General features: G+C 40.6%; 1 protein-coding gene across 3 annotated transcripts in view; it reads left to right on the top strand.

Annotated features, from left to right (window-relative positions):
- LOC112462483 overlaps positions 1–25,946 on the top strand; it is a 291,597-nt gene that overhangs the window by 142,955 nt on the left and 122,696 nt on the right. For all 3 annotated transcript variants that reach the window (XM_025028281.1, XM_025028283.1, XM_025028282.1), the window contains exons 4-5: positions 5,374–5,586; positions 6,426–7,413. In XM_025028281.1, coding sequence (XP_024884049.1) covers positions 5,374–5,586; positions 6,426–7,413 — 1,201 coding nt within the window. The remainder of the gene's footprint in view (positions 1–5,373; positions 5,587–6,425; positions 7,414–25,946) is intronic.

Below are 25,946 nucleotides of genomic sequence, written 5' to 3'. Positions count from 1 at the left end.
GAAGTATCTCAATGTTCCTGACTCAAGTTTTAAACGGGGAGCACACAATTCTGCACAACGCATAATGCGTAAGCATAAGAAAATTGATTGGTCCATACACATGTGCATAAGAAAATAGACCAATCAATTTTCTTATGCTTACGCATTATGCGTTGTGCAGAAGTGTGTGCTCCCCGCTTTAATGTTCTATCCTGACATAAGTCATATAATATATTTTTGATTGGTTATTGTACTTTTTTATAGTTTACTCGTTCAACACGCGCGTTCTATTTTTATTATCTTTAGCTAATAATATTACATAACGCGTATATATTTTACTTCATATCTCTCAGGCTTCGTTTAGATATTCATATTTATCTTATCAAGAACGTACCAGAATGGCAGAATACAATAAATTTCTCTTTGTCTGCCTGTCTACCTGCCTACGTGTTTAATTGTAGATGCTGCTTTAGCCGAGCGTTGATCGGTGCCGTTGCCACGTCGACGCCGGTCGGCAACTCGCGTTGAAAGGATGCCGGTATAGGGTCTAATCTGCATTTTAAACGAGCCGTGCCGAGAAGAGGGAATCGGCTTGTGCACGTCTGTGTTCATGGCGCGTTACCGGCCAAGACCCGTCGCGCGTTCTATGCACTGCCCGCATGCATACATCCCGTTGCCGCATCCGTGGCGTGTCTCGCAAGCTGCTAGATTGCATCTCTGTGATATTCACCTCATTTCCTTTCCGTGATACCGAAATGTTCTACATTGAAGCGTGATGATATATTCCATTTTTCGGACCACTACGTTATGTTAATTAATACGCGGAGAATTAGCCATTAATTACGTGCTCTGTTGAGCTTGTTTAGTTTCGTTGATCGCTATTGACTTGAGACTTATATTTTTATTGATGAGGATACACATCAAAATGCAGATAGCTTCGATCTCATCTTGATAAATTCATGAAGCATTATTATGTTAACCATTGCATAGCAAATGTAGGAGATGAATAAATATGGCATAAAATAACTTAAATATATATGTCAATTAAAATAATATAGGATATTTATAAGAGAATAAGTGAAGCTTATCGTTTAATTAATAAATTTATTGTAGATGTAATAATCTGTTCGCACTATATAAATTTCTCGCGTACGTTAAAAAAAATTCAAATTATTTTTTTGCCCGGGCTTTTTATCGTCCTCCACACATGAACCATCTATATAATTTTCTTCGTCCAATTAGCCACGCGGTCAACACTTTGAGAAATCTACCGGATAAAAAATAAACTCACGTAAATTTACACAAATCGCAATTCGCGCACCGTTGGTAACGCGATACGCGCCGTAAAACCACGTTCGCTCTCTCTTTCCTCTTTCCTTTCCGCGCTCGACCGTTATATTTTTTCACGCCGGGGACGATCGCGGTTAAGACTTATTTCCCCATTCGGGCCGCGAGACGCGCTCGGGAGCGCAGAGTGAAAGACGTCCGACTCGGAGAAGTAACGATGTCATGCCGATTAATTTGATCGCAACACACAGTACATACACACACAGCGTGTTTACCACGGGCGGTCGGCGGGGCGCGTGCGCGTTTTTTTATAACAGGGCCCGCGGAACAAGTCCGCGGATCGTTTCTCTCCTTCGCGTGCGTTCTTCTCTCTCGCTATCTCTGTTCCCCTCGTTTTCTTTCCCCTTGCTTCCTCGCTTCCTCGCGGCAGCCAGATCGCAATCAGTCTTGCCGGACTTTCATCAGATCGGACCGCTGCGAAATGTGTTTCGATGTACCCGCTCCGAGTACTTCCGCGCGTGTTACTCCACTCGCGTGCGCGTATCTTTCTCTCGTATTGGTCGCGTAGATGCAAGCACGTCAATGCATCGACCGCCGTGTGGTGCGACCGGCGATTAATGAGCCCTCGTCAGTCGCGCGCACGCGTCTGTCACTTTGACAGCATCCGGCACGGCAGTCAGCGTGCCTCTCATGTACCCCCTTCTACCCCCTTCACCATATCTTTCTCTCTCTTGTTTAATCGTCTATTACGGATTCTTTCCTTAGATCGAGCAGACATCGCTCGGGAAACATGTATTTATCCGCCGCTCTCGCCGCACGACCGCATTAGCCAGCTAATTCATTTACGGATGATGCCGCTCGTAATACGGCTGACGATTGAACTTACCAAGCCACTCTTATCAACTCGAAGAGAAGGCATACCGTTTCTAAGTCGCACATGTGTAATTTAAAAGATATGTATAAATATTTTTTAAATTATTTTATCGTGTGTATGTATATATAAGGGTAATTAATTAAAATATCTCCTTTCTTGAATAAAATTTCGAAAATTTGACTTTGTTTTACTTCCGTATAAAGATAATAAATGATCTTTGTTTCCTCAAATTTATTCGTGTCTTTTTTATAAGAGTAGAAAGTGTGTGATTCATATCTTTCCTTCGCGTCTACAGCTTACTGGCAGCAAGAAAGTAAGCGATTCCAATTTGTTGAAATGTTTCTTAACGCACCTTTCAAACTAGTCTCGACTCGTACCGAAGGCGATCATATTAGTCGCGCGTAACGGAGCCGCGCGATCGCGTCGGCGAAAAATCGCCGATAACGTTAAAATTATTACACGCGGCGATGCGGCGCGAGGGCGACCGATAAACTCTCCTTTGCCACGCGTCTGAGAAACGAGCGGGTATCGAGAGCGATGAAATTTAACGCACCAGCGTTCGCACTTAGCAGGCCTAATGCGAATTCCGCGGCGATAAGGCCTGATTTACGCTGGCTCTCGCCGAACCCTGCCGTCCCATCGGGGACTGCGTCCCTCCCGTTTTGCCGCCTATCACTGAAAACATACACACGTGGTTCCCGCGTGCAGCGTAGGCTAGCCGTGCCGCAAGTAAGTCGAGGGGGGGGGGGAGGCAGTACGTATATGTCGGTAAATCACGCAGTGAAAGCCGCTTAGTTTTGGCGCCAGATACATCTCTCGCGCGGTGTTTATACCGCTAATGAGACACTTGGTTGACAGGCAAGAGGGCCCCCGGTTTCCTTATCGCGCGCATCATAAACGTCCGTCCCGTCGTCATGGTCAGACGACACGGCCTCTGCGTTCTCTCTAGTAATCGCCTTCGCACTGATTGGTCTTGGAGCGTTGACAATGTTGCTTTGGACGCTCGATGAAATTTCGCGATACTGGCGCTTTCCCCTTGTTGCGTGGTTTCCTCTTTCATTTTTTTTAATTTTTTGAAGGTATAAAGAGTATATGAATCGATGAGAAAGCGAACGCGTGAGATTTGAAATTCTTTTATTCAAAGATGTACGACATTCTAAAGGCTCATGTTATAGACTGACTCGCGGCGTATTCGAATCGAAGTATGGTATCATGGTACTGAGCATTTTTCCGTATATTTAAAAAACACTTGAGCTTATTACTGATCGCGTGAACACGGTGACTCTATTTGTATCATAAAGAACGCGGAGCTTATCATATGAATATATCGTCAGAGATTATAACGATAGTTTATTTCATGCTATTCATCAAAATGCAACCCATATATTGTTCTTTGTTACCGCGCCTTCGGGGATTTTTTACTTTTGACTATAATAAAGTTGTCGTCTTGGGTATTCGTAGCTGGTGATACTTGGTATCTGGGCCAGTTCCTGTTGCCCCGTGTTCTTACTGTACACGCAACGAGTCATCGGCACGTAGCACGCGACACATATCGCGTATATGTCCATTTCAGTAAGGCGACAGATCAATACATGTCACGTGTGTACAGAAATTTCTACTCCTACTTTATTTAAAATGTCTTCTATCCGACATTACTCTGGATTAAGCGACTTTATCTATTTTATGATAATTTCGATATTTTATAAATTCAATGATATTTTTAAAAGGAGCACTGTTCAATCAAAAAATTTATAACATGAGCTAATTTTTCATCGTGCTATATATAGAACTAGAAATATTTTTGTGGGTGTCAATAAATGATTAAATGAAAAAAAGTAAAAGATATATATATATATATATAACATTTACATGTATTGTAAATAATACAAGTACATATTAATAATTCAATATGAATCTTTACTTGGAAAAATAAAGCAGGGAATATTAAATAAAAATTCAATAAAAAAGTTTAATGGGGAAATTTTTATGGGGATCAACGCTAGTATATTTTTTTGTCGTGAATTAATTAGTTTTGCATCGAATCGAGAATCGATGAATGGTCTCCCGATCGACTCCAATTGGTAAAATTTCATTTCCCCGCGGAATGCAGTTCACGCGCACGCCTCTCACGTCTCGATAATGAAAATCATGGACGATCGAACGGGTGCGTTCCATTTGCTTTTAATTACGAACACGAAGCACGTTGTGTGCATTCAATTGCCGCCCTTTATTTGCGCTATCCTACCGTCTAATTGCTTACACGTAGTCGCGAGGTCGACGTGTGTATGTAGGCGTTATTGCAAGGTGCACTCGAGAGAGTCTCGCACCTTCGGCGATCTCTTCTCCTTCAAAGATGAGGAGATATGAGCCGTAAGGCCCGATATTAAATTTAAACGCGACGGTGTGCCGAGGTAGTCTAGAAATGAACATCGCGATAGTGCTTTCGAAATTGCCGACAGTTTGCATTGTATATCGATACCGTTATTTATTTTTCAATTCCTTATATTGTTAAAGCCCGAAACAATTGTTTATTAATTGATTTGTTATTTGTGAACATAACTGCGTTACACAATTGTTTCTTTTTACTAGGAATTATGCAAAACTACCGCATTACTTAACTGTTATTAACGCAATTAATATTAAACTTGCTAATACGATGTAATATTCTGGCATGTAAAAATACTTCAAGATGCAATCTCCGACATTAACACATTCCGCGCAGAATACTCCGGACTCTCTTTTCGCTGTGCGCACGAAGCGTTTTGACTCCGATTAAATTCCACTAGCATTCCTACTCATCAGCGTACGCTTTTCAGCGGAGAAAGGACTACTGACTACAGTTACTGACTGACTGCACGTCGTCTTAATTCTGGGTGTATCCACATTATTCTGCAATCAGCGCGATTAACGTACCGCTCTCTTACATCTTAATTCCTGCCGCTTTCATGCGCGATTTGTCTACAGAAGTTCTAATTATATATATTAGCTTAATTCGTAAATTTCGATTAATAGCTGCAATTTTATTCTTATTGTTAGTTTTCTGTCTTTCCTCTAAGAATAATTTTCTCATTTAAGAACAATTTCTGTTCTGATGCGGAACAATCGGAAAACGATGTGTGCGGAAGAAACTTAGCTGGTACTCCATTGGTACATGACGAAAATTATGATGTTTAGCGCAAATTTCTTTACGTAGTGATGATGAGATGCGACATGATCCATTTGTTTGATTGCAGGGAAACGAGGCGGTGGTGCCGGAGGGCTGGCCTCTAACATTAGGCGGCAGCGGCCTGATCCTGCAGCTGGGTGAGCTCGAGACGTCCGCGCTGCGTCTCGGGGAATGTTACCTTTGCGTACGCAGCGCGGCTGCTGCAACTGCAACTGCAACCACCTCGTCGGTCAGCGGCGCTACGACCGCCGGTGAAGCCGTCGAGCAAAATAGCGTTGAGGTGAGTCATATCCCCTTTTCATTTTTTTCCTCTCTTTATCTCTCTCTCTCTCTTCTCCTTTCCTCCGTCGTCACAAGGAAGCCGCGTCGGTGATGTCCTCCCTGTACCCTGTACCGTCGCGCAGAATGACACCTTCGTCTTAACGACCGTCGAAAAGACTCGGCCAGAATTCCCAGCGTTCTTCTTGTGTGATCGCACGAAAGATCCTCGGCATAAATATTAACAGTCATCGGATGCAGACGCGTAATGGGACGCGCATTATTAGATGCGCGTTTAAGCTCCTCCGGGCAATAAAGGACGTATATCTGAGAATGCCGACGCGGCATTGTCACGCTTATAACGCTTTCCTGTATTCCTAGAAGTGTGTCGAGTTAGCTGATTTACCGTGAGTTACGCAGAACCGGCTGAATTCCTTTATTCAATGTGCTTTCATAGATGCTTGATAAGAAATACGTATATTTTAATATGTGATAAACTTTCCTATGATAAACGTTGTTGTAATCGAATTTTCTTTTACAATTTTATAATTTTACATTATTTTATAATATTTGTAACTAATTAATAAAAGTTTAGATTGAAATATTACTCAAGTAAAATTCAATTCAAATTAAGTTAAAAATTATTTTACTTTATTGGCATTTCTTTTTGGAGTTTAGTTAGCAACAGATATCATTATTGTTACTTTATCTTTTTTAACAAAAAAATTGACTTTAAATTAAACAACGTCATATATTAAAATCCCTTGGCATAATATTCTTAGTATAACAGATGTAAAATAAGCGGAATAGATAAGAGAGAGAGAGAAAGAGAGTTACGATCAAAATTGTTGCTGTTCGCAGATAGCAGTAGTCTGGCGAACTACGTCGATGAGGGCCCCGGGGATCTTGGGTTGGGACCGTGAAGACGAGTTTATGGACTGGCGGGACCTGACAAACAAGGGTCAGCCGAGCTCGTCGAATACGGCGGGCGCAAATCTCAGCGGAGCGCAACCTTCGAGCGTGATGAAAACCACCAGTCGTCCGCGACGGAGATCGCGCGAGGACGCGCGTCCTCGGACACGCGAAATAAACAGAACCAGCAGCGCCGAGCATCGTCGGGAGGAGGCCAGATCGATCGACAGGCTGGAGCACCAGTTCTGCCGCGAGAGTCGCGCGATCGGCGAGCCCGTTTACACCGCCACAGTGATGAAGTCCAGGTCCGCGTCCAGCGTCGACGCTTGGGAGAAAGACCTTGACGGTGAACTCGATCGAGGCTCGAGTCGTAGAGCGCGCTCCAAGAATTCCTCTAGTCCCATCGGCGGTGACGAGAGCCGCGTTAAAGTGAAGCGGTGCGCCAAGGTGGTCTCCCCTACGACAATGGAGAAATGGAAGGAGAGCAGTAGGTGCGAAATGCGTAGCAGGACGATCGCGCCGGAGGATCTGAAGAGTCCTCTGCAATTCGAGGAAAGCGTTCTGCGGCGAGATAACGTCGCCGATGATTCGTCGAAGGATCTTGAGGACAGATTGCGGAACGCGGACGGTCCGGACGACATTAGCGACGAGGATCTGCCGGCATATATAGGTAGTCTGCTCGTCACCGTCGAGAGAAAGATCGAGAGGGTCTCGCTCGACGATATGACGTTCCCCTGTCCGGCGTGCAGGAATATAGACACGGACGATCCGTTATTGGGATGCAGATGCGCCGGCGACGACTGCGGCTGCGGCGCCGGCGAGGATAACTGCAACTGTTCTTCCTCCGTTTCGCGAAAGGAACAAGCGAAAAGTTTCGAAGTGGCGGGAATTAAGCATATTGACAGTGATGACGAGGAAGAAGTACGGATGGGATTCGGTAAGTAATTTTGATCTTTATACAATTTTACATATAACAAGAAGAAATTTTTTTTATTTGCATGCGCAAGAAGCCAAAGTCTTTTTTCAGTCATTTTTATGGTATAGAACGATTTAAACGATGTTTTGTCTCTTTTTTAACAATGACTCGAAAGTATTTCTTGCTAATAATCTTTGGTCAAAAAGTCAAATTATTTATACCATATAAAATAGTGTTAGATTTATTAACGACTCGACGAAGAATAGTCTTGTTTACAAGCGTAGAAATTGCGACATTGAATTTCGCTTTCGGAATGACCGCCTATCGAAGGTATGCGATCTAAAAACTCGGCAGAATGACTTCTGCCCGAGCCGACAAGCCGGCTGCTCGCACTCGACGAGCGCTTTTATGCAGGCACGCATGATTTACCGGCGACTAAATTCACGCAGCGCATCGAACTTGAAATTGTGGCTGAAGTGCAGCGTAGGCGGCATACCTTGTAAAGTGGCTACTTCATGTCACATATAGGTTGTTGAAAAATCCAAACGCTACTCGTGCATCGAATCGGTACTTCTCCATGCTCGCTTGAAAGAGTTTCATTGGGAGGGACTACAGTGCGTATGAATAGAATCGCTGTACTCGCGACGTTATTCCGATATGCACGTACAACGCGTGCTCGTGCGAATACGCGAGTCCCCGAAGACGACGGAAATATTTCTTGCTAAACAAAGTACTGAAAATCCGTGATATGTATTTAACAGAGGCTTCCACGTTAATTCGCAACTTATTCTGCAATAATTCGTACTCATCGCACGAACTTAAATTCCAAGAAAGAATATTGACTCCGTTTAAAAAGCTTATTTTGAAAAGAATATAAGTTATCGTTTGATAAACTTAGTGATTGAATCGATACATTCAGGTGTCTATATTAGTTTCTAAAAAAAGATATATTGGTTTAAGTTTTTACGCGATTAATTGCTTTTATCGCTTAGCTTTATTTAAATTACATTTGCCATGAATCTACATTTAATTTTATTCTTGATTTTTACATTTCTAACAATTCTTTTCAATTTTCAAATATTTGCTCTTTTACTCTGAAGCTACGCCGAACAATTTCGCTCGAATCGGACCGTGAATATTTTCGTTACACAGTTCTCGGTGCTGCAAACTTTCGTGTCACGTGTCACAATCCCGGTTTAATCCGTCTCCCCGAGGGCATCGTTAACGAGCGATGACTTGACGCCGGCGACGCAAGCGTAATTGTAACGGACGAGTATGCAAATTGTCGGCGCATTCGCTTGTCACTCGATCTTTCGTCATGCCATGGGGACTGGCCAAACGAATCACTCGCGGATACGGGCCCGGCCAGACCAGGTCGGACCGGGCCGTACCGTACCGTACCGTACTTTAAAGTCTCGCGGCTGTTCGGCCGCCGATCTCCTTTTGCGTCCTCCCACGCTCGTCTCGAACCGCCTCTTTGGTAACCGCCGCCGACAGGTTTGCAAAGTCAAGACTCTTTATCCGAAACGACGCGACGTCCGCGGCGTCGACGTAAAAATGAGCTTGCAGCATTCGCCGTTTCGTTGCGCGACTTTTTACGCACCACATAATTTGTGTCACCCCACGGGCTAAATCTCTTTCGCTGTTGGCGCCCACAATCGTGGACCTGTCCGTTTCTTCATTTGTCGTATGAAAATATGTAGTTTGAAATTGCAACAGAACTGTTGCCCTAGTCCTAGTCCATATAGATATGTTTGAAGAACTATGATTTAAGTATAATTTAGCATAATAATCTGTTTAACGAGTGTAAATATTATAAATAAGAGAATTCAGTATAATAATTTAAGATATGGAAAACTATATAAGTATGAAAATAAATTTTAATTTGTTGAGTGATAAAAGCAATACAAAAAAATTTTAATTTTTCTTTGGACAGTTAATGCCTTGAAAATAACAATTTTAATACAGATTTATTAGATTAATTTAAATGTAAATATGTTTTTACAGTATTACGGTTACTTAAAAGATAAAAAGAAAGTCGACGCTTTATAAAAAAGTGGCTCTATAAAACATCGCGTTATTATAATGAAAATGATTTCTCCTGTATTAATTATTATAAGACCGACTGAAGATAGCGTTCCGTTGAAACATTCCGATACTTGGGATGATTAAGATTTCTTCATTCCGGGGCAAAAAATGAGGATATCATATTACGCCGCATTAACCTCGATCATGCATTCGTTGCCGCAGGAATAGTTCACGCAAAACACGCGTGCTGTACGAGTGTAATTATAACAATCATCTTTTAGTACGCGTCTCTCTCTAAGTCCAGGATTGGTGTAACACCGCGGACCGTTGCGAATTAGTACGACCGATTTGCGCGCGTCCGTTGCAGCAGTCCTGGTATACGCATGCTCGTACACGTTTCTTGACTTTCCTTGCGATTGGCGGTGTGTCGGCAGTGTTTGTATTTGCAATGCGAGAGGCGAGCGACCTGCCCCGACAGTGAATGAACGGAGTAACGAACTCGTCAATGAGTATTCGTGCTAATGAGATACGGCAGTGAACCGGCGACTTTCTGCAGCATTAACGGCAAACGAAAAAATGGAATAAAGAAAGCTGCGAAGTGTCCAAATGCATTTATGAATGATTATCGGCAAGTATTTTCGGAACAATGGATTTTTTGCGTTCTAACTGTTTAAATTTGTCTAAAATTGGAAATTGACACTGAAAGAATATTACGTTAAATCCTAGAAGAAAAAGAGAAGAGAATTTTCAGCTTGTTCAAGTTTCAATACGAAACATATAGTCCAAATAATTCTATCTATCTGATGTAATTTCTCAGCATTCGATTGTCGAGTCTGATAATAAGGAAGGAAGGAAGAGAAAATATACTCCGCTAGATAATAAAGATTTCCCGAAGTGCGTAAATAAAAATAACTGACGAGTCACCGTCAAAATAGTCATTCATATCGATAATCCTATCTGTATTTTCCTATATCCTATTTTGGCGTATTTGGCAGTCAAGTGCGAAGAACCGGTCGTCCTTTTTTCCCGTAACCCGTAACGTCCGTTCTGCTGTCATCGTTCCGTAACCTGCATAGCTGGCGTGGCTGTGCTCGTGGCACACCACGCCATACGATCGGACATGCCTTCGCGTCGGTTGTCGTGTTTCATTAGCACGTGGATATCTCATTGACGGCAAGGCTCGGCGATCTCGTCGGCGCGATCCATTCGTTTTTTCTTTACGCGCGGGTTTGTCGGCATGCCGTGGAACATAATCCGCCCATCGTGCGACATAAACGCCACTGCCCACGCGCGAGGGTGCTGCGAGTAGAGGAGGATATTGTCGGGAATGACTTACGGCAGCTTGGAATGCATTCGATTTCGCTTCCTTTGGTCTCGGCGCGCGAAGGCCGGCAGGCACGTGAGGTAGGAAGGAATATATTCGCTACCCCTTAGATTTTCTAAGAAAATCAATCTTATCGCGTGAGAATAGAATGCCATTACACGACAAAAAATAAATGGATTATGAAGGTGGGAGTTAATTCTATATATATCGTGAAACATTGAACATTATGATTATTTGTACTATTAAGATATTTATTTCATTGATTGAAGTTACAATCCTAATGGATAGATAAGAAAATTGTTCATGATCTTAAATATGCTTGGCATTTCGATTAATACCAGTAACAACTTACAAATTGTATATTAAAAATAATACTTCAGCAGAGTTTCTGTACTGATGTATAACAATTTTTTTTTATTAAATTTTATTTATAAAGATTCTTACAGTACCGGATAATGTTACGTGAGATTACTGGAAAACTCATATTTTCACATTCTTATATAACTTTGACGACTTTGAATCGACGTGTTTTCCATCCCAATTTGACATGTACCGATTCTTTGGAAGCTGTTTTCACTCGCGGATATCTTGATGCTCAATTAAGTATCCACAACTGGCTCTGAATCACATTCCAGACAGAAAAATTCATGACTCGCGGAAATTCTTTGAACGCGTCGCGCCGCGAGATCCTGGCTCCCGCAAGAACCGATCTCGTATCGCCGCGTATCGCGGCGGTTAATTCTCAGACGGTCGACAAGACACAGGCAGGAAGAATGCGGCGGCGTACACTGGTGTTGCCGCGCCGAGAAAATCATCAACCTGGACCTGGGCTTTAACAGCGGCAATAACCGCAACGCATAGGTACTTCATAGTGGTAGAAAGAACGAAGAGGAAGAACCGCGGTGGCTTTTCGCAGCTTCCAATCTTATATAAGACTAGAATGCCCGGTCTTCTCTCACTGTATTGCTTAATTCATTTTTGTATTTCCGAAATAATATAGTAACTTAAAGTATCTCGTCATACATATTCAATATTTCTGAATAATATACAATATACAGGTACTAAGCATTCTCTAAGCTTCAGGTATCAAAGAAAAAAAAATTATTTTTTATTGCACTTTTTTTTCTCAAACTCAAAACATAAAAAAAGTGATAAGACTTATTCTTATATTTTGGAAACTTGACGTGATTACTTCGGCGAAAATTATTAAAATAATGCAAAATTAATAAGTAAAAAATAATAAATTGAAGATGACATTTCTCTGTTTATGTTTAACAAAGTATCAATATTTGTTTAACAAAATAAAAATATTATAGTAACATCTTTATCATTTATCGTTGTGTGCCCACGATTCGAACTTGGAATATTTTGATGGAAAAGCTAAAATGAGTTTTCGTTAGAACGTGCACTTACTCTAACGGTAATTATAGCTGCTGAACGACGCGACGTTCTCGGCGCGGCTGAAAGTCAAAGGTTCTCGCGCGAAAGCGAGAAATAGCACGAAATATAAATACGCGCTAACGATCAGCTGATACCGATGCAGCACCGTTTTTCGCGGTGGATTATTATACCGCGCAGGTGAAGAGAAACTACCTAGGACGCAATTTAATTCGCCCACTTTATTGTTCCTCGCGCCACACCGCGGAATTTTATTGCTCGGTGTCGTCGGAGGCATGTGAAAGCCAGTAAATTTTACAGGACTCGCTATCGAGACGTACTTGTCGAATGGCCGACCATTCCCACGCTTCTTTTTCCCCGCGAAGAATGTCGGAGCCGCGCTAAAGCCACCGAGGTTTATAAAAGCTTTTCCTCCGTAATCGCCTTATTAATTCACCGACCGCGCCACGAGCGCTCAGATAAAAAACTATTTCCCTCTTATGGAACGAAATCCCATAAAGAATATATATGGTCTATAATCTTACATATTTATTTCCAATTTACAATATTTTGTATTAAACGCAGATTATCGGAGATATAAATTAGTAACATTGCAATAAAGTATGTATGTATCCACAATCATATTTCTCTTTAGAGATATTTATTATAATATTTGTGTGTGATAATTGCGAGCTATATGCAAATTGAGCCGCAGCGCGTGTTTCGTATTGGTCGGATTTCTACATATACGTGTCTCTTGCTTACTTTACGATTTGCGATCAATTGCGAGCGGTGTGATTTTTCGTGACACGATTGCTTACGGGCATAGAGCCCGAACAGTTAGCGAAGCGTGACGTATCGCCGCGAGCTGCTGCATCGCCACCGTGCGTATCCGGGGGTTTCGCGATTCAATTGAAGCGTTTCGTTTCGTGTATATATGGTACATCGGCGGGCGAGCCGTGTATCCCGTGTTGCGCGCGGGTTGATTGAACGTTTGCCGGACTCATGGGCCGGCTATACTTAGTAGCTCATTGATCGTCCCCACGGCGGCCCTCAATCATATCTACTTAAGCGGGAATCAAGCGGCTTCTACAATGGAGGCTGTTCACCTCTCGCGGCGCGGCGCGGCGCGTTCCTCCGTTCGACGCGCGGCGCGTCGAGTATGGGACGAGAAAACGAGGAATCATCGTCCGTTCGGCCAACCGTATTCCGCGATTACATTCATCGCGTCCGAGAGTAAGTTCGCGGGGTGCTTGTTTGCACGAGCTAACAGAAAGATTGCCAACTGTTTGCCCCTCCGAGACCGTATATTCGCCTACCGAGGGTGGTTATATCGATTTCTCTCGCTTCTTACGCAATTCAATTATGGGCAGGACAATTGGATTAATTCGGAGCCTTATTACGCCTGTCGACGACGATTGAGTTAGATGAGCTTCTCCCCCGACTTTTATTCGCCGTAAACGGCTCCTTCTGAAACGTTAATGTGATATTTTTGATTAAGTTATCGCTGATCGTAAAGCTTCTTCGGAATGGCTGTTGCCAATCAAAAAGTCTGGTGCAGGAAATTCTCTTTTAAATTAATAAATACGTCTCCCTGTAATTGTATTGATTAGAAACTTGACTTAAAAAAGAGATTATTATTAAATTTAATAATAATATTATTTCTATTTTTAAATTATTTCTACATTAAGAAAGAATGTAAGTAGGTGCTATGGCTAATGCACGGTTAATATTAGACAATATATAAATTTATAGATTTATTTATGATGTGAAATAAATGTGTAAGAATATCTTTTTAGAGCTTTTTCTTACGACGGGTTTTCAATTTATGTATTGGTTATTGTCCCGTTTCGCTTTCACAAAAATTTTCGTATTGTCAATTGTCGAGGCGCACCTCGGATCATTAGGTGGAAAGGGAAGTTGTCGCTATTAATCATAATGCAGATAGCGATCAAATTGCCATCACGACATCGTAAAATCTGGTAGCACGGCCGCCGGTGGATCTTTTGATCCGACCGTGAACAAAGCGATCTTCAACGAGCCGAATAAATGCCGCCGCATTACACGGCCCATTACGCCATGACGTTATTTACAAACAAACGCCGCGGACGCTATAGAAAATAAAGAACAACACAGCGGAAGTCCATTAGACACTTCCTCTTATTAATGCGCGGCCTCCTGCACAGGGTCTTTTTTTTGCATGGAAAAAAAATCTTGTACCTGATTGAAGTGGCATCAGCTGTAAAGCGCGCGTGTAAGAAGAGTTTACAAAGATTACGAGCAGGACGAAATGCTAGCCAATAGTGTGGGATTATATTTTACAGATAAAATGGCATTGTAATTTTTGTGATTATTATTATTATATTTGCTATCCGCATATTGCATGCATGTAGGTATACTTTAAAAATGGCCTTGTACAAATATCAAGAGACACGGTAGAAACAATTTACAGCACTTTCTGAATATATTTGAAATACCTCCAATACATCCTTAATTACAATAACTTTTAAACCAGTAAGAGAATTGTGCTGAAATTTTACACAGATACTTAGACGTAATAATAGAATAGAACAATCTATGAAATTTTTAGATTTTTGGTAATGCTTTGAGATGTCACCCATACATCCTAAAGTGGATTATCGGAAAATTACACGTAGATCTACGCTGTAATTAGCACGTATTAGCTCCGTATTCGCAAAGGAAGTCTAATGACATTCAGTAAACTTTTCTTAGAGTTAGAGAATCGACGAGCCGAGAGATTCTCGAGCTTGAAAGTTGTTGACCGCCGCATAGATCGTTTCCAGTTTCCATTTGCGATGTTAACTGCTTCCGCTAACAGCCGGTTGCGCCAGATTTCATTGTCGATACCTCCAAATAGAGAACATGCCGGATAATGCTCGGTAAAAATTGTCGTAGGATAAATCGGTCAGGTCCAAGGAGATTGCAGACATTATCGGGAATTCGTTCGATTGCTACGCTTTTGCTGCATATTTTTTAGTTACTTAGCGATGAACAGTATTCTCGCAAAGATATTTCTTAAAAATATCAAAATGGAATGCAGCAAAATATTTCAAAATACGGTTGAAATACTCACAAAATCTATTTTGAATTTTTTATTCGTTCGTCTTATGTTAATTTGAAAAAAAAAAGCGTTATTCGCAATGATTATTCCAAGCTGTGATATTTATTCATGACGTGTCGCACGTTTCACATTAGGATTCATGCCAATCACACTACGATACAAACACGCTAAACTCCATATAAGAATCCTAAACAGTTTCTAATACATGGGTACGATAGATTTCTATGGTAGTAGAGTCACGGAGTTTGTACGGAGGAAGTTGCAGAGAGACTCCAAGGAAACGGAGAGACTGAAGATTAAGACCACCCAAGGAGCCACGGTGTCCGACTTACCGGATCTGACAAGGACATTATTGCTCATGATCCTCCGAGTAACCGTTTAGCGAATTATGCGCGCGACTCATACAGAGACTATATCCCGTTTATGATCGAAACAAATATACGTTATTTTAATTAGAACACACATTTATAATTGAGCAATTTTTACGATCAGTTTGGCTTATTTCGCTTATTTCGCATCTCGAAAAATAAAATTTTAACCGGAAAGAATTCTAGTTTTAAATATCGCTTGTTAAATGCATAAAGTGCAAAGCTATTAATTATTGCGCATTACTAATGAACAGAAAGTGCGAGCGGCATTCTGAAATCATGGTGTTCGCATGTACAAACATACGAACAATTAATTCTGATTTTCTGCAATTTGTTTTATATCTTTAGCTGAAGATACAATTATAAAATTATTTGTATTGGAGATTAAAATCTTACAATATATTAAGTGTACGAGTATAAATAAACTAAGCTTTATGCTTTAGTTTTATTTTACTTTATTTTGTGGTTTATTTTACTTTTATCTTTTAGAAGATAAAACTCCAATATAGGTAATTCTGCTCTATCAGCATAACTCTAATTCTTTAAATATTTATTTGCTATTCTCGGATGGTCGAAGTCGAAACACCCGTTAGGGTCTTTCTAGTAAATTGTCGTTTCTACCCTTCGTACATTTTCACAACAAAGAAACGGCGGGAAAATGTCGAGAGGTCGTAGACACGCGGAAACGTACTGCGCCAGACCCCGAGACGTCGCGAATGGAAACGTTTAAATTGCAAACGGCGCATCGTAAAGCGAGAGGATCCAATCAACCTTTGCTTACGAGTCAATCGAGTCGTCGGTCCGCGACACCTATCGCCTTATGCTAATAGAGGCGGTTTCGTTGCCGGCGAATAGGTTCGCACTGCGTCGAAGACGAACTTGCGAAGAGCATTAAACTCTTAGAATTCTCAGACGCATGACGTGACAGACTCCGGAGCCTGTAATATACCGTGTACACCATAATAACGTGTAATCCTAAACATATATTCATATATGCATTTGCTTTTATATCGGCACTAAACGAAACTCGTCAAGAATAATGACGGTATGAACAGATCAATGGATATAAGAAAGAAAAATAGAATCTCATGTGTAAAGTGGCTTATTAAAATTATTTAATTTAATCGCGGATTACATCTCTTAATAAACAAGTTAAATATTTGCCAATCTTTATCTAAGGGATGTTATGCTTAAAATGAAATAACGCTGAATATTATATTTCGAATTATCTGCCAAAGCTCGTGACGCGTACCAAATAAGGAAGGAATCTATTAGAACTCTAATTTTAAATTCTATTTCGAAATAATATTATGCACTCTATTAGGCGTCACGTAAGTATTTATCGCTTTAAGATTTGATGCGAGCATGAGAGAGAGTTAACGGCGACGATGAAATTATCCGGCTTGAATGTGCATCTGATAAAGAGAAACGGGATATTCCTTTTCATTTCATCAACAATGGCATTACCGATAGTAAAGCAGTAATCCGAACGTCGTCACTCGGTCGCTTCGCTTTTTTTAAACGACTGCACATAATGGTAAGATGTCATAAAATCTCTGGCGAGTCGTGTATCCTATAAGACGAGATGATATTGAACTGCATTCGCACACAATACGGCTTTCTTGACGCAATAAGCGTGATTTGTAAACGAATATTGCATTTATATAAATTTATATGCATTGTGTAGAGAACAGTTACTACGAGATTTTTTTTTAAACAAAATGAGAAAGTTGCGTAGTAATGAAAGGGAATTGGAGGATTCGTATTGCTATTAAAAACAAAATTTTAAATCTACAGATATACATGAGCCGGCAAACTAATGAAGAATTCTATTTCTGCAGTTCTATGCTACAGATATATGCGTAGATATTAATAAAAAAATAAAATAAAATAGCCAATTATACAAGATTTGAAAGATCACACATGTACAGATAAAATTGAATACCTTGCTTGATTAGCAATTGAAGTTTGAAGCGTTCACGAGTATCTCGCGAATACTTGCCTCGGGTCCGGCAACAATTCCACGTTGGAACTATTCGTAAGATGATACACTGTGTCTAGTGTAGCGACAATAAATCCGAGGACGAAGATTTATGGCGCTGGGAGTGGTTTCGGACTTGATGCGTTAACATGCATTAACCCAAATACTTACAAGAACGTCCACCGCGGGCGAAACGAGACGAGTGCGTTCTTCCGTTCTTCGGTCCGGTCTTTCGAGCCTGATTAATCCTGAAGTATAATAGATTGGTGACGCGCGCGCAAAGAACGGAGTACCATATAAAGTGAAGCGATTAGGGGCACACGGTGCACGCCGAGTTGAGGAACAAAAACTGAAAAATCGGTCGTTATACTTTCCTCGCGCGCCGCGTAAAAACAACGGGCGGATTTTGTTACGCCGTTTTTCATCCTCCACTCCTAATTACCGCGTATCGCGATAACTGTCAGCCGGTGCTAGCGGAGGAGAGGTCGCTAAATAAAATCATCGCGCGCCGCCGCCACCGCCTGATTGCGCTTTCGCGCTATAAATCATGATGTTAAGTCGCGTGCTAGCGCGCGTCGAATCGCGGAAGTTAACCGCTAAAAACTGGGATTAAACTGATCCAATGCTAACGTGATTAATCGGCTTAAGTCATGGGAAGTGGTATTATCCTGGAGGTAATAGTTATTAATTCGACCATTAGGCAGCGCTTTTACCATTAAAACGTAGTAGACGAAGTGCTGCTGTATTATTACACTGAGAAAAAAAAATCGTAGATTCAAAGAAATATTATTTGATTCAACTAAATGCAGCGGTCACGGGCTGTCAAGCTAACATTTGTTAATTCAAAAAATATTATATTTAAATAGATTCAGAATTTCTTGATATTACTCACGTATATTTGATTTAAATATATTAATATTTGCATTAAACAAATCACTACAACTAAACGAGTTTAGTCAAATTTACAACATTTTTTTCTCAGTGTAACTACGTTTCATTTTAATTTTCTAATTGTCTAACGTAATTTGTCACTCGGCTTATAGATACTTAATAAACGTATATTAGTTGCAGATACATTCATCAGTTAAGAAAAAAAAAATGCTGAAAAATATGTTATTAAAAAAAATAAGATTAAATTTTCTAAAAATTTTATTTTAGTTATTTTAATTGCTTACATTTTTTTTCTATTTTTAATAAGATAGTTTTCTAAATTACTAGAAAAAATACAAAGAGCGGTTCATTAAAATTTTTTACAATTTGTCGAACTTTCTATTGCCTTCGTAATCAAGTCATAGTTTTTACGATCACCTGGGGGGGAATTCACAACCCAAAATTTTGTACACCAATGCCGATTTTTGGCATTGCTGTAAAACACTGCCGACATTTTCGTACACTGCCGACAATGCTTAGTCAATACCTACAATGCCGTCAATCCTATATATAAATAATATAAAATTAAGGCAATGCCATGCAATTATAAACACTGTCGCGTACTGCCCATTATTATACATCAATGCCACCTCTATCAAGTTAACCCCCCCACTATTGCAAAAAAATCCGCACTTATTAAAAAATTTAGTGCTATTTATGTGCTGTTGCTCTAGTCCGGATTTTGTTGCTCAAGCCGTTTAGCAGGAAACGGCGATCGAAATGGGGGGGGGAGGCAGCTTGTCGTCATAATAAAAAACCTATATAGAGTGCTCAAATCCAAAAAACAAATACACCAGAATTTGTTGCTTTTTTGTTGCTCCAAGATAGCGTAAAAACATTTTTGAAATATAACGTTTTTTTAGAAAATACGGTAGGGGAGACCGGGGCTAACTCGACACCGGGGCAAACTTGACACTAGGCTTTTTGGCAATTTAAATCTATCGTAGAAACTTGCCTTTCCTATTGTAAATGCGTCTTTATGTGCCAGTATTATCAACGGAATTTGGTAACATTCTGAGTTATAGTGTAATTTTTAACGCGACATAAGCGTTTTTGATAGTGAAAAGTAATTTTTTTGATCTCTCGAAAATGGTCTACTCTTTCATCGAGCTTTCGGGCAAAACTAAGCGACGTACAGCAAAATTTTCTTAAGCAATTTTGTACCTGAAGGAACGCTCTTTAAATGTGTACCATTAAATTTGTTTGAAAATTTTAATTAATTGTTGAAAATTGCCTTTAAAAAAATTGTGTCGAGTTAGCCCCGGTCTCCCCTACGTAAGTATATCCGAATACTTAACAGACAGCACTATATTGACTACATCTTAAACAACATTATATTTCCAAAATATTTTTACACTATCTTAAAGCAACAAAATAGTAACAAATTCTGGTATAAACATTTATTCGATTTGAGCACTTTATATATTTTTTTTCGCATGGTGAGGGGTCAGCTTGACACATAGATTCTAGCCTCACCACATACTAAAAAACACATATAGAGTGCTCAAATTTAAAAAAACAATACACCAAAATTTGTTGCTTTAAGATAGCGTAAACAAATTTTCAAAATATAAGGTTCTATAAACAATGCCACTAATAAATATTGCATCTTCGACCTTTATCTACAACTTCGATGGCTAAAAACTAAGTAAAAGAATTTGTTGCTTGGCTCTTTTTGGTTTTAAAGTATTCTATGGACCGTGCTCTATTAGAATATGCAACTTACGATTTTGTTGCTCGCCCCTAACTGCAAGTAAACAAATTATTTATCTCCGCGTCGACCGTTATCTGCGACTTTGATGGCTAAAAACTAAGTAAAGGAATCTGTTGATCGGCTCTTTTTGGTCTTAAAACTATAAAGTAAAAGAATCTTTTACTTATTGTTAGTTTTTAGCCATCACAGTCGTAGATAACGAGATAACGGCCGACGCGGAAATAAATAATTTGTTTATTTGCAGTTAGGGGCGAGCAACAAAATCGTAAGTTGCATATTCTGATAGGGCACGGTCCATAGAATATTTTAAGACAAAAAAGAGCTAAGCAACAAGTTCTTTTACTTAGTTTTTAGCCATCGAAGTTGTAGATAACGGTCGACGCGGAGATAAATAATTTGTTTATTTGCAGTTAGGGGTGAGCAACAAAATCGTAAGTTGCATATTCTGGTAGGGCACGTTCCATAGAATATTTAAATAACAAAAAGACCCGAGCAACAAATTCCTTTACTTAGTTTTTAGCCATCGAAGTCGTAGATAACGATCGACGAGGAGATAAATAATTTGTTTATTTGCAGTTAGGGGCGAGCAACAAAATCGTAAGTTGCATATTTTGATAGGGCACGGTCCATAGAATATTTTAAGACCAAAAAGAGCTGAGCAACAAGTTTTTTTACTTAGTTTTTAGCCATCAAAGTCGTAGATAACGGTCGAAGATGCAGTATTTATTAGTGGCATTGTGCCCCCCATGCAAAAAAAAAATATATAGAGTGCTCAAATCGAATAAACGTTTATACCAGAATTTGTTGCTATTTTGTTGCTTTAAGATAGCGTAAAAACATTTTGGAAATATAACGTTGTTTAAGATGTAGTCAACATAGTGCTATCTATTAGGTATTCGGATATATGTATTTTCTAAAAAAACGTAGGGGGCGTCCACTGCCGTACTGCCGAGTCAATGCCGGATAAAATTCGGACACTGCCTTAGCAATGCTATGCAATACCTCCTGCACTGCCACTGCCACATGTCATTATTACCACTCCCCAACCATTGACGACAATGCCGTCAATATTATAGGCCACTGCTTACTTTTTTCAGTCCACTGCCGAAATTTTGTACACCAATGCCGGCTGTGAATTTCCCCCCACGATCACCTAATTTTTTCTGAAAATTGTTCTCGAGAAAAAAATTATGTTGATGCAATTGGCAATAACAGTTTGGGAGGAAAAGTTTAGCATGATAGATGAAACTATATCGATTTCGTTGCGGTAGAATTCAGAGATACGGCAAAGTCTTGAATCACCAGCCGGACGATCAGTGAACGACCTCGCGATTCCGACGACAGTCATTGCATAGAAGATGGCTTCTATCTCTTCGTTTTTAGGAGCACGTCGCGGCGGCTGCGTTTAGACGTGACGGATAGCGTGCAACAGCGGCATCCGATTGCCTATCGGCGACCTCGATCGTCTCTCCATATATCTCCCGCTCCTATTATCTCTCTCTTTTTCTTTCTCTTTCTCCCTCCTTCCTTTCCATTCAATTCGTTGTGTCAATGATCCCACGCAGGTCCGAGAGAAGGAAGCTACTTCGCGCTCGCACGAGGTTCATTCGCTCAAGTGAATTATAAACTCTCCGATGGTTATTAGCTGTAATGAGAAAATTATGTCTCGCCGATACACTTTAACGCTCATCTCGACAATTATTTTCTACTTACATTCCGCAATTGCATTCATTCACATTTATCTACCCTATACTCTACTCTAATTGATTGAAAGACGTTCAATCGAGTTCTCGTTGCTTCAATCACGCTTGCGTCAAATTATTTTTAACAAAATGTTATTTAAGGCTACACGTTAAGTCACCTAATATCTATAAATATAAGACCGAGCGGGATTATTCGCAAATTTTGAAGCGAGCGGAAGTTATATAATACGAAAGTTTCTAATCTAAAACGTGATTTATGCGTATCGGCGTGCAAGTCTTTTTCAGCCGTTTCTATTACAGAAGTATAATTGCAATTTTCTATCGCAAATCACTTGGACGTTTACTGCAGTGCGCGATACTGCAGTCTCTCGCGTGATGCCGCCGTATTCCCTTCCGCGAAATCCCGCGCGCTCGGGATACCCGATTCTCGGGCTCGTATAAATTTGTTTACTCTAAATTATGACCCTAATAGATATGGTCGCGTGTCTCCCGATCGTTTCTCAGTGCATCGAACAAAGAAGGTGCATTATCTCCGAACGGAGGCGGCCGGTTTCGTCAGCTGTGTTTCTCGCGTGATAATCGGCAATTACGACCGACGCGACGGTGTATCGATCAGCGCGGATTATCCGCCAATGAATTCGAACTTGTCCGTTTTCGACGACTACAAGAAATTAGAAATCGTCTTCGTCGAAGAAACAGCTTGAGGGCAAGCGCGATGGCGGATTCGCGGCGGTAGCTACATGCAATTTGCATAAATAATGTCCACTGATCTATTGGCGATAATCACTTCCCGCTTATTATCTCGAGACGCGTATTCGACTTAATTACAATTATTATCGGCGACTAATTTCACTCGTAATTGTTAGGACCGCCACGACATAATGTCCCGTCGCGTTATTTTACCACGGTGAATAAACGCAATTACACAGGCGGAAGAGCGACGCGCTTATGAATTAAGGAAAATCGTGGGGAAAACGCAATTTCCAACTGCTCGTATCCTCATTATGTTGTTTCTTAGTAATGAAACAAATATGATCGAACATGATTTATGGCTCTATTGATAAAATAATGATAAAGTAATAAAACCGCACTTGCCCTAGCGGAAGTTCCTATCGCGAGAAATAAAACGATACTGGCTTCCGTTAATTCATGGATGGGGGAGCGGTATTTTATACTGTAATCAGCTGTATGGGGTATATTAATCGTTATTGTTACTTAGATACCGTGCACGATGATGTACATTATCTTTTTTGTCGGTATCGAACAATCATATTCATAATATTCTGCTAATTTGACTTTAATAATTTTGATTTGCTTAACTGCAAAATTAACTACAAACTAATAATATCGATAAATTAAAACGAAACAGTACACAATGGTATAAAATTCAATTTAGATGAGAGATGAATATAAAATATGAACAATATTAAGAGAAACAAAACCGTCGTGATATACAATTGATAAAATATAAATATATTATAGATATACATATTAAGAATTAAAATTGAATTATTTTATTTTTAATAATTATATAATAAAAAAATTTTTTACGTATACCTAGCTTTGTGCTTTATTTTATAGACAAATTGCGCGATTGCTCGCATTAGTAGAAACATCACGACTAACGGAGAATTAAAGAGGCAAATAAAAAATCGACAGATCAGTAGCATTCGTAGGACTTACATATTATTATCTCTACGAGCGCCATTGCGTAAATTATTGACTATTGGCTCGAAGATTTACGTATTTATTTAGATAACTGCTCTTTCATGGTTTCCCACAGAAGGAGAACGATGAAAGAGAAACTGAGAGAAGAAGCCTCGCACGCGTTCTTTTACAGTTCCATCGGAGTGATGGATGAGTTCTTCGGAGAACCGTCGTCGATAAATCATCGATAACTGTGTTTTTTTTTATTTTTACAGTCGTCTCTCTTTGTTTTCGCCATTGCGCCGACAACGCCTCTCGCAAAATTGCATTTGCGGCGGCATCAGGTCCGTTGTCTCGTAAAATGTACACGCCCATAGACGTCATTACCGCGTAATTAACACTCTCCCCCTCTCCCGCTCCATTCCTCCGCGTAATGAGTTCGAGCATGAAAATTTGCATGTGAATCTCGGTACGGCTGCCGCTACGACATACCGCAAAACCGCGAAGTTATTCTCCGGCTCTGAGCTATGCGCGCACGAAGAGAGGACCGGTCCCGCCGTTCGTGCATGTGCGGTGCATGTCGCGTGAATGCACCTGGCAGGAAAATTGGGTCGCTTGTCACGTCCGTCATCGCCGTTCTGTAAACGCGTAAGAGTGAATTTCCGACTGTGTGTTTGCAACGCGGACCGATAGTGGACTCGGTGCTGTTCGTCTATGTGAAGGAACGATATTAGTTATCGGTTGTTGATTGAATACGGCCTCCGGTAGAATAATTCCGGGACAGATAGCCATACGAGGAGAGACGCGGCCATTGTGGATTCTCCGGTAATTGCCGAGGCGATATGCATGAGTAGTTAGTATAACGTCATGGCGATTGATTGGAATTGTTCGCGATTAGCAGCACTTTAGCGGATATGTTAATACGGTTTTTACTCAGGTTTCTTCTTTTTCTTTAAGATCATATTTCTCAATTAAATAAATATAGATCGCTTTAATTCAGCGACGAAATGCATAAAATTTGTAAAGATAATTGCAGAGCTATTTTCAAAGATTTATTTTAAAGCTTAAAGATTTTGCTATCAAATCTCATCAAGCTTTTTCTTTCGTGAAGAAAATTTGTTAGAAATTTTTACTTTAAATGTCCTTATTTCCAAATCGCGATGCAAAGTTGATTAAAAGCTTCAATTTTGAACTCGTGTATGGAACTGAAAAAAATTGTTTTTTACTTTAAACTTGAGAACTCTGTTGGAAATTGAGATATACAATTTTTTATTGTTGAGTTATCGCGATTTGAAATGGCCAGTATATTTTCAACTTTTCGTCACAGAAATAGTGCCGTCTATATATTACTTACACGCAGATTGTCTTAGAAATTACGTACTTTCTCTAAATCGCATATACTAGGAAGACTAATAACAAGTATAACAAGGTGTAAGTGGTTACTGAATTATAAGCAGCTAAGAAAATTTACGATTTATATTTCAGAGATGCAACTGAGTAACACGATCTTATATGCTACAATTAATTCTGAGTAAAATTATGTGAACAGATTTCTAATCTGATCGCATAACTTTCGCGGACTGTCCTCTCGCAAATCCAAATTGCGTTCACGATACAACTCACTTTACTTCGCGTACTCGCGTGCGGACTAGTCCACGTGCGTTTCGCGTGGCATCCGCAGCAGACACGTTCCCGTCGTCGCGTCGGGACAAACGCGGCACGTAGTCGCTTCTCGCGTGGCGCACGGCGAACACTAATTGATCGTATCTCCGCGCGCGTTTAATAGCCAAGCGCTTTTACCGCATCGGCGTAAAGTCGGCGCAGTCCCGCGGGCAAGATCGTGGACGGCAATCGCGTCCCGATTTCGCTGCGGATCAATTTACCTAACAAGAGCGAGGACGCGATAAAGTTTGAATCGTCGCGAGGCCGCGCGAACCCGCAATTAGCGTCTTCGGTGAAACGTCTTATAATCGTTTAATAAGCGTCCGTGTGCAAATAGCGTCTGCTAATTGGATACACACGGGGCGTCGCGTGGCCGACGATTAGCGCGAAAAGCCACGAGGCTTCCCAATGCGACGCCCGGCATGGCATCGTCGCGGTTCGCGATGCTACGTGGGAAAACTCTCCGTAACCGGTTTAACGACCGGCACTAAATGTGTACAGGTGTAAACGATAAACTTTTTTCGCGCGTTTCGTGGAGAATGATCCGAGCCGCTCGTGTTAATAATGCCAGTAGTAATCAGCATTAATTACGTTGTCGTCGATCTTCGAGTAATAAAAAAAAAGAAAAGAAAGGGGAGAGAGAGAGAGAGAGAGAGAGAGAGAGAGAGAGAGAGAGAGAGAGAGAGAGAGAGAGAGAGAGAGAGAGAGAGAGAGAGAGAGAGAGAGAGAGAGAGAGAG

Source organism: Temnothorax curvispinosus, unplaced genomic scaffold (assembly GCF_003070985.1).
Source record: "Temnothorax curvispinosus isolate PA1 unplaced genomic scaffold, ASM307098v1 QBEX01012454.1, whole genome shotgun sequence".
Classification (NCBI taxonomy): Eukaryota; Metazoa; Arthropoda; class Insecta; order Hymenoptera; family Formicidae; genus Temnothorax; species Temnothorax curvispinosus.
The sequence above is the reverse complement of the archived record's forward strand: the minus strand, read 5'-3'. Positions and strand labels throughout refer to the sequence as shown.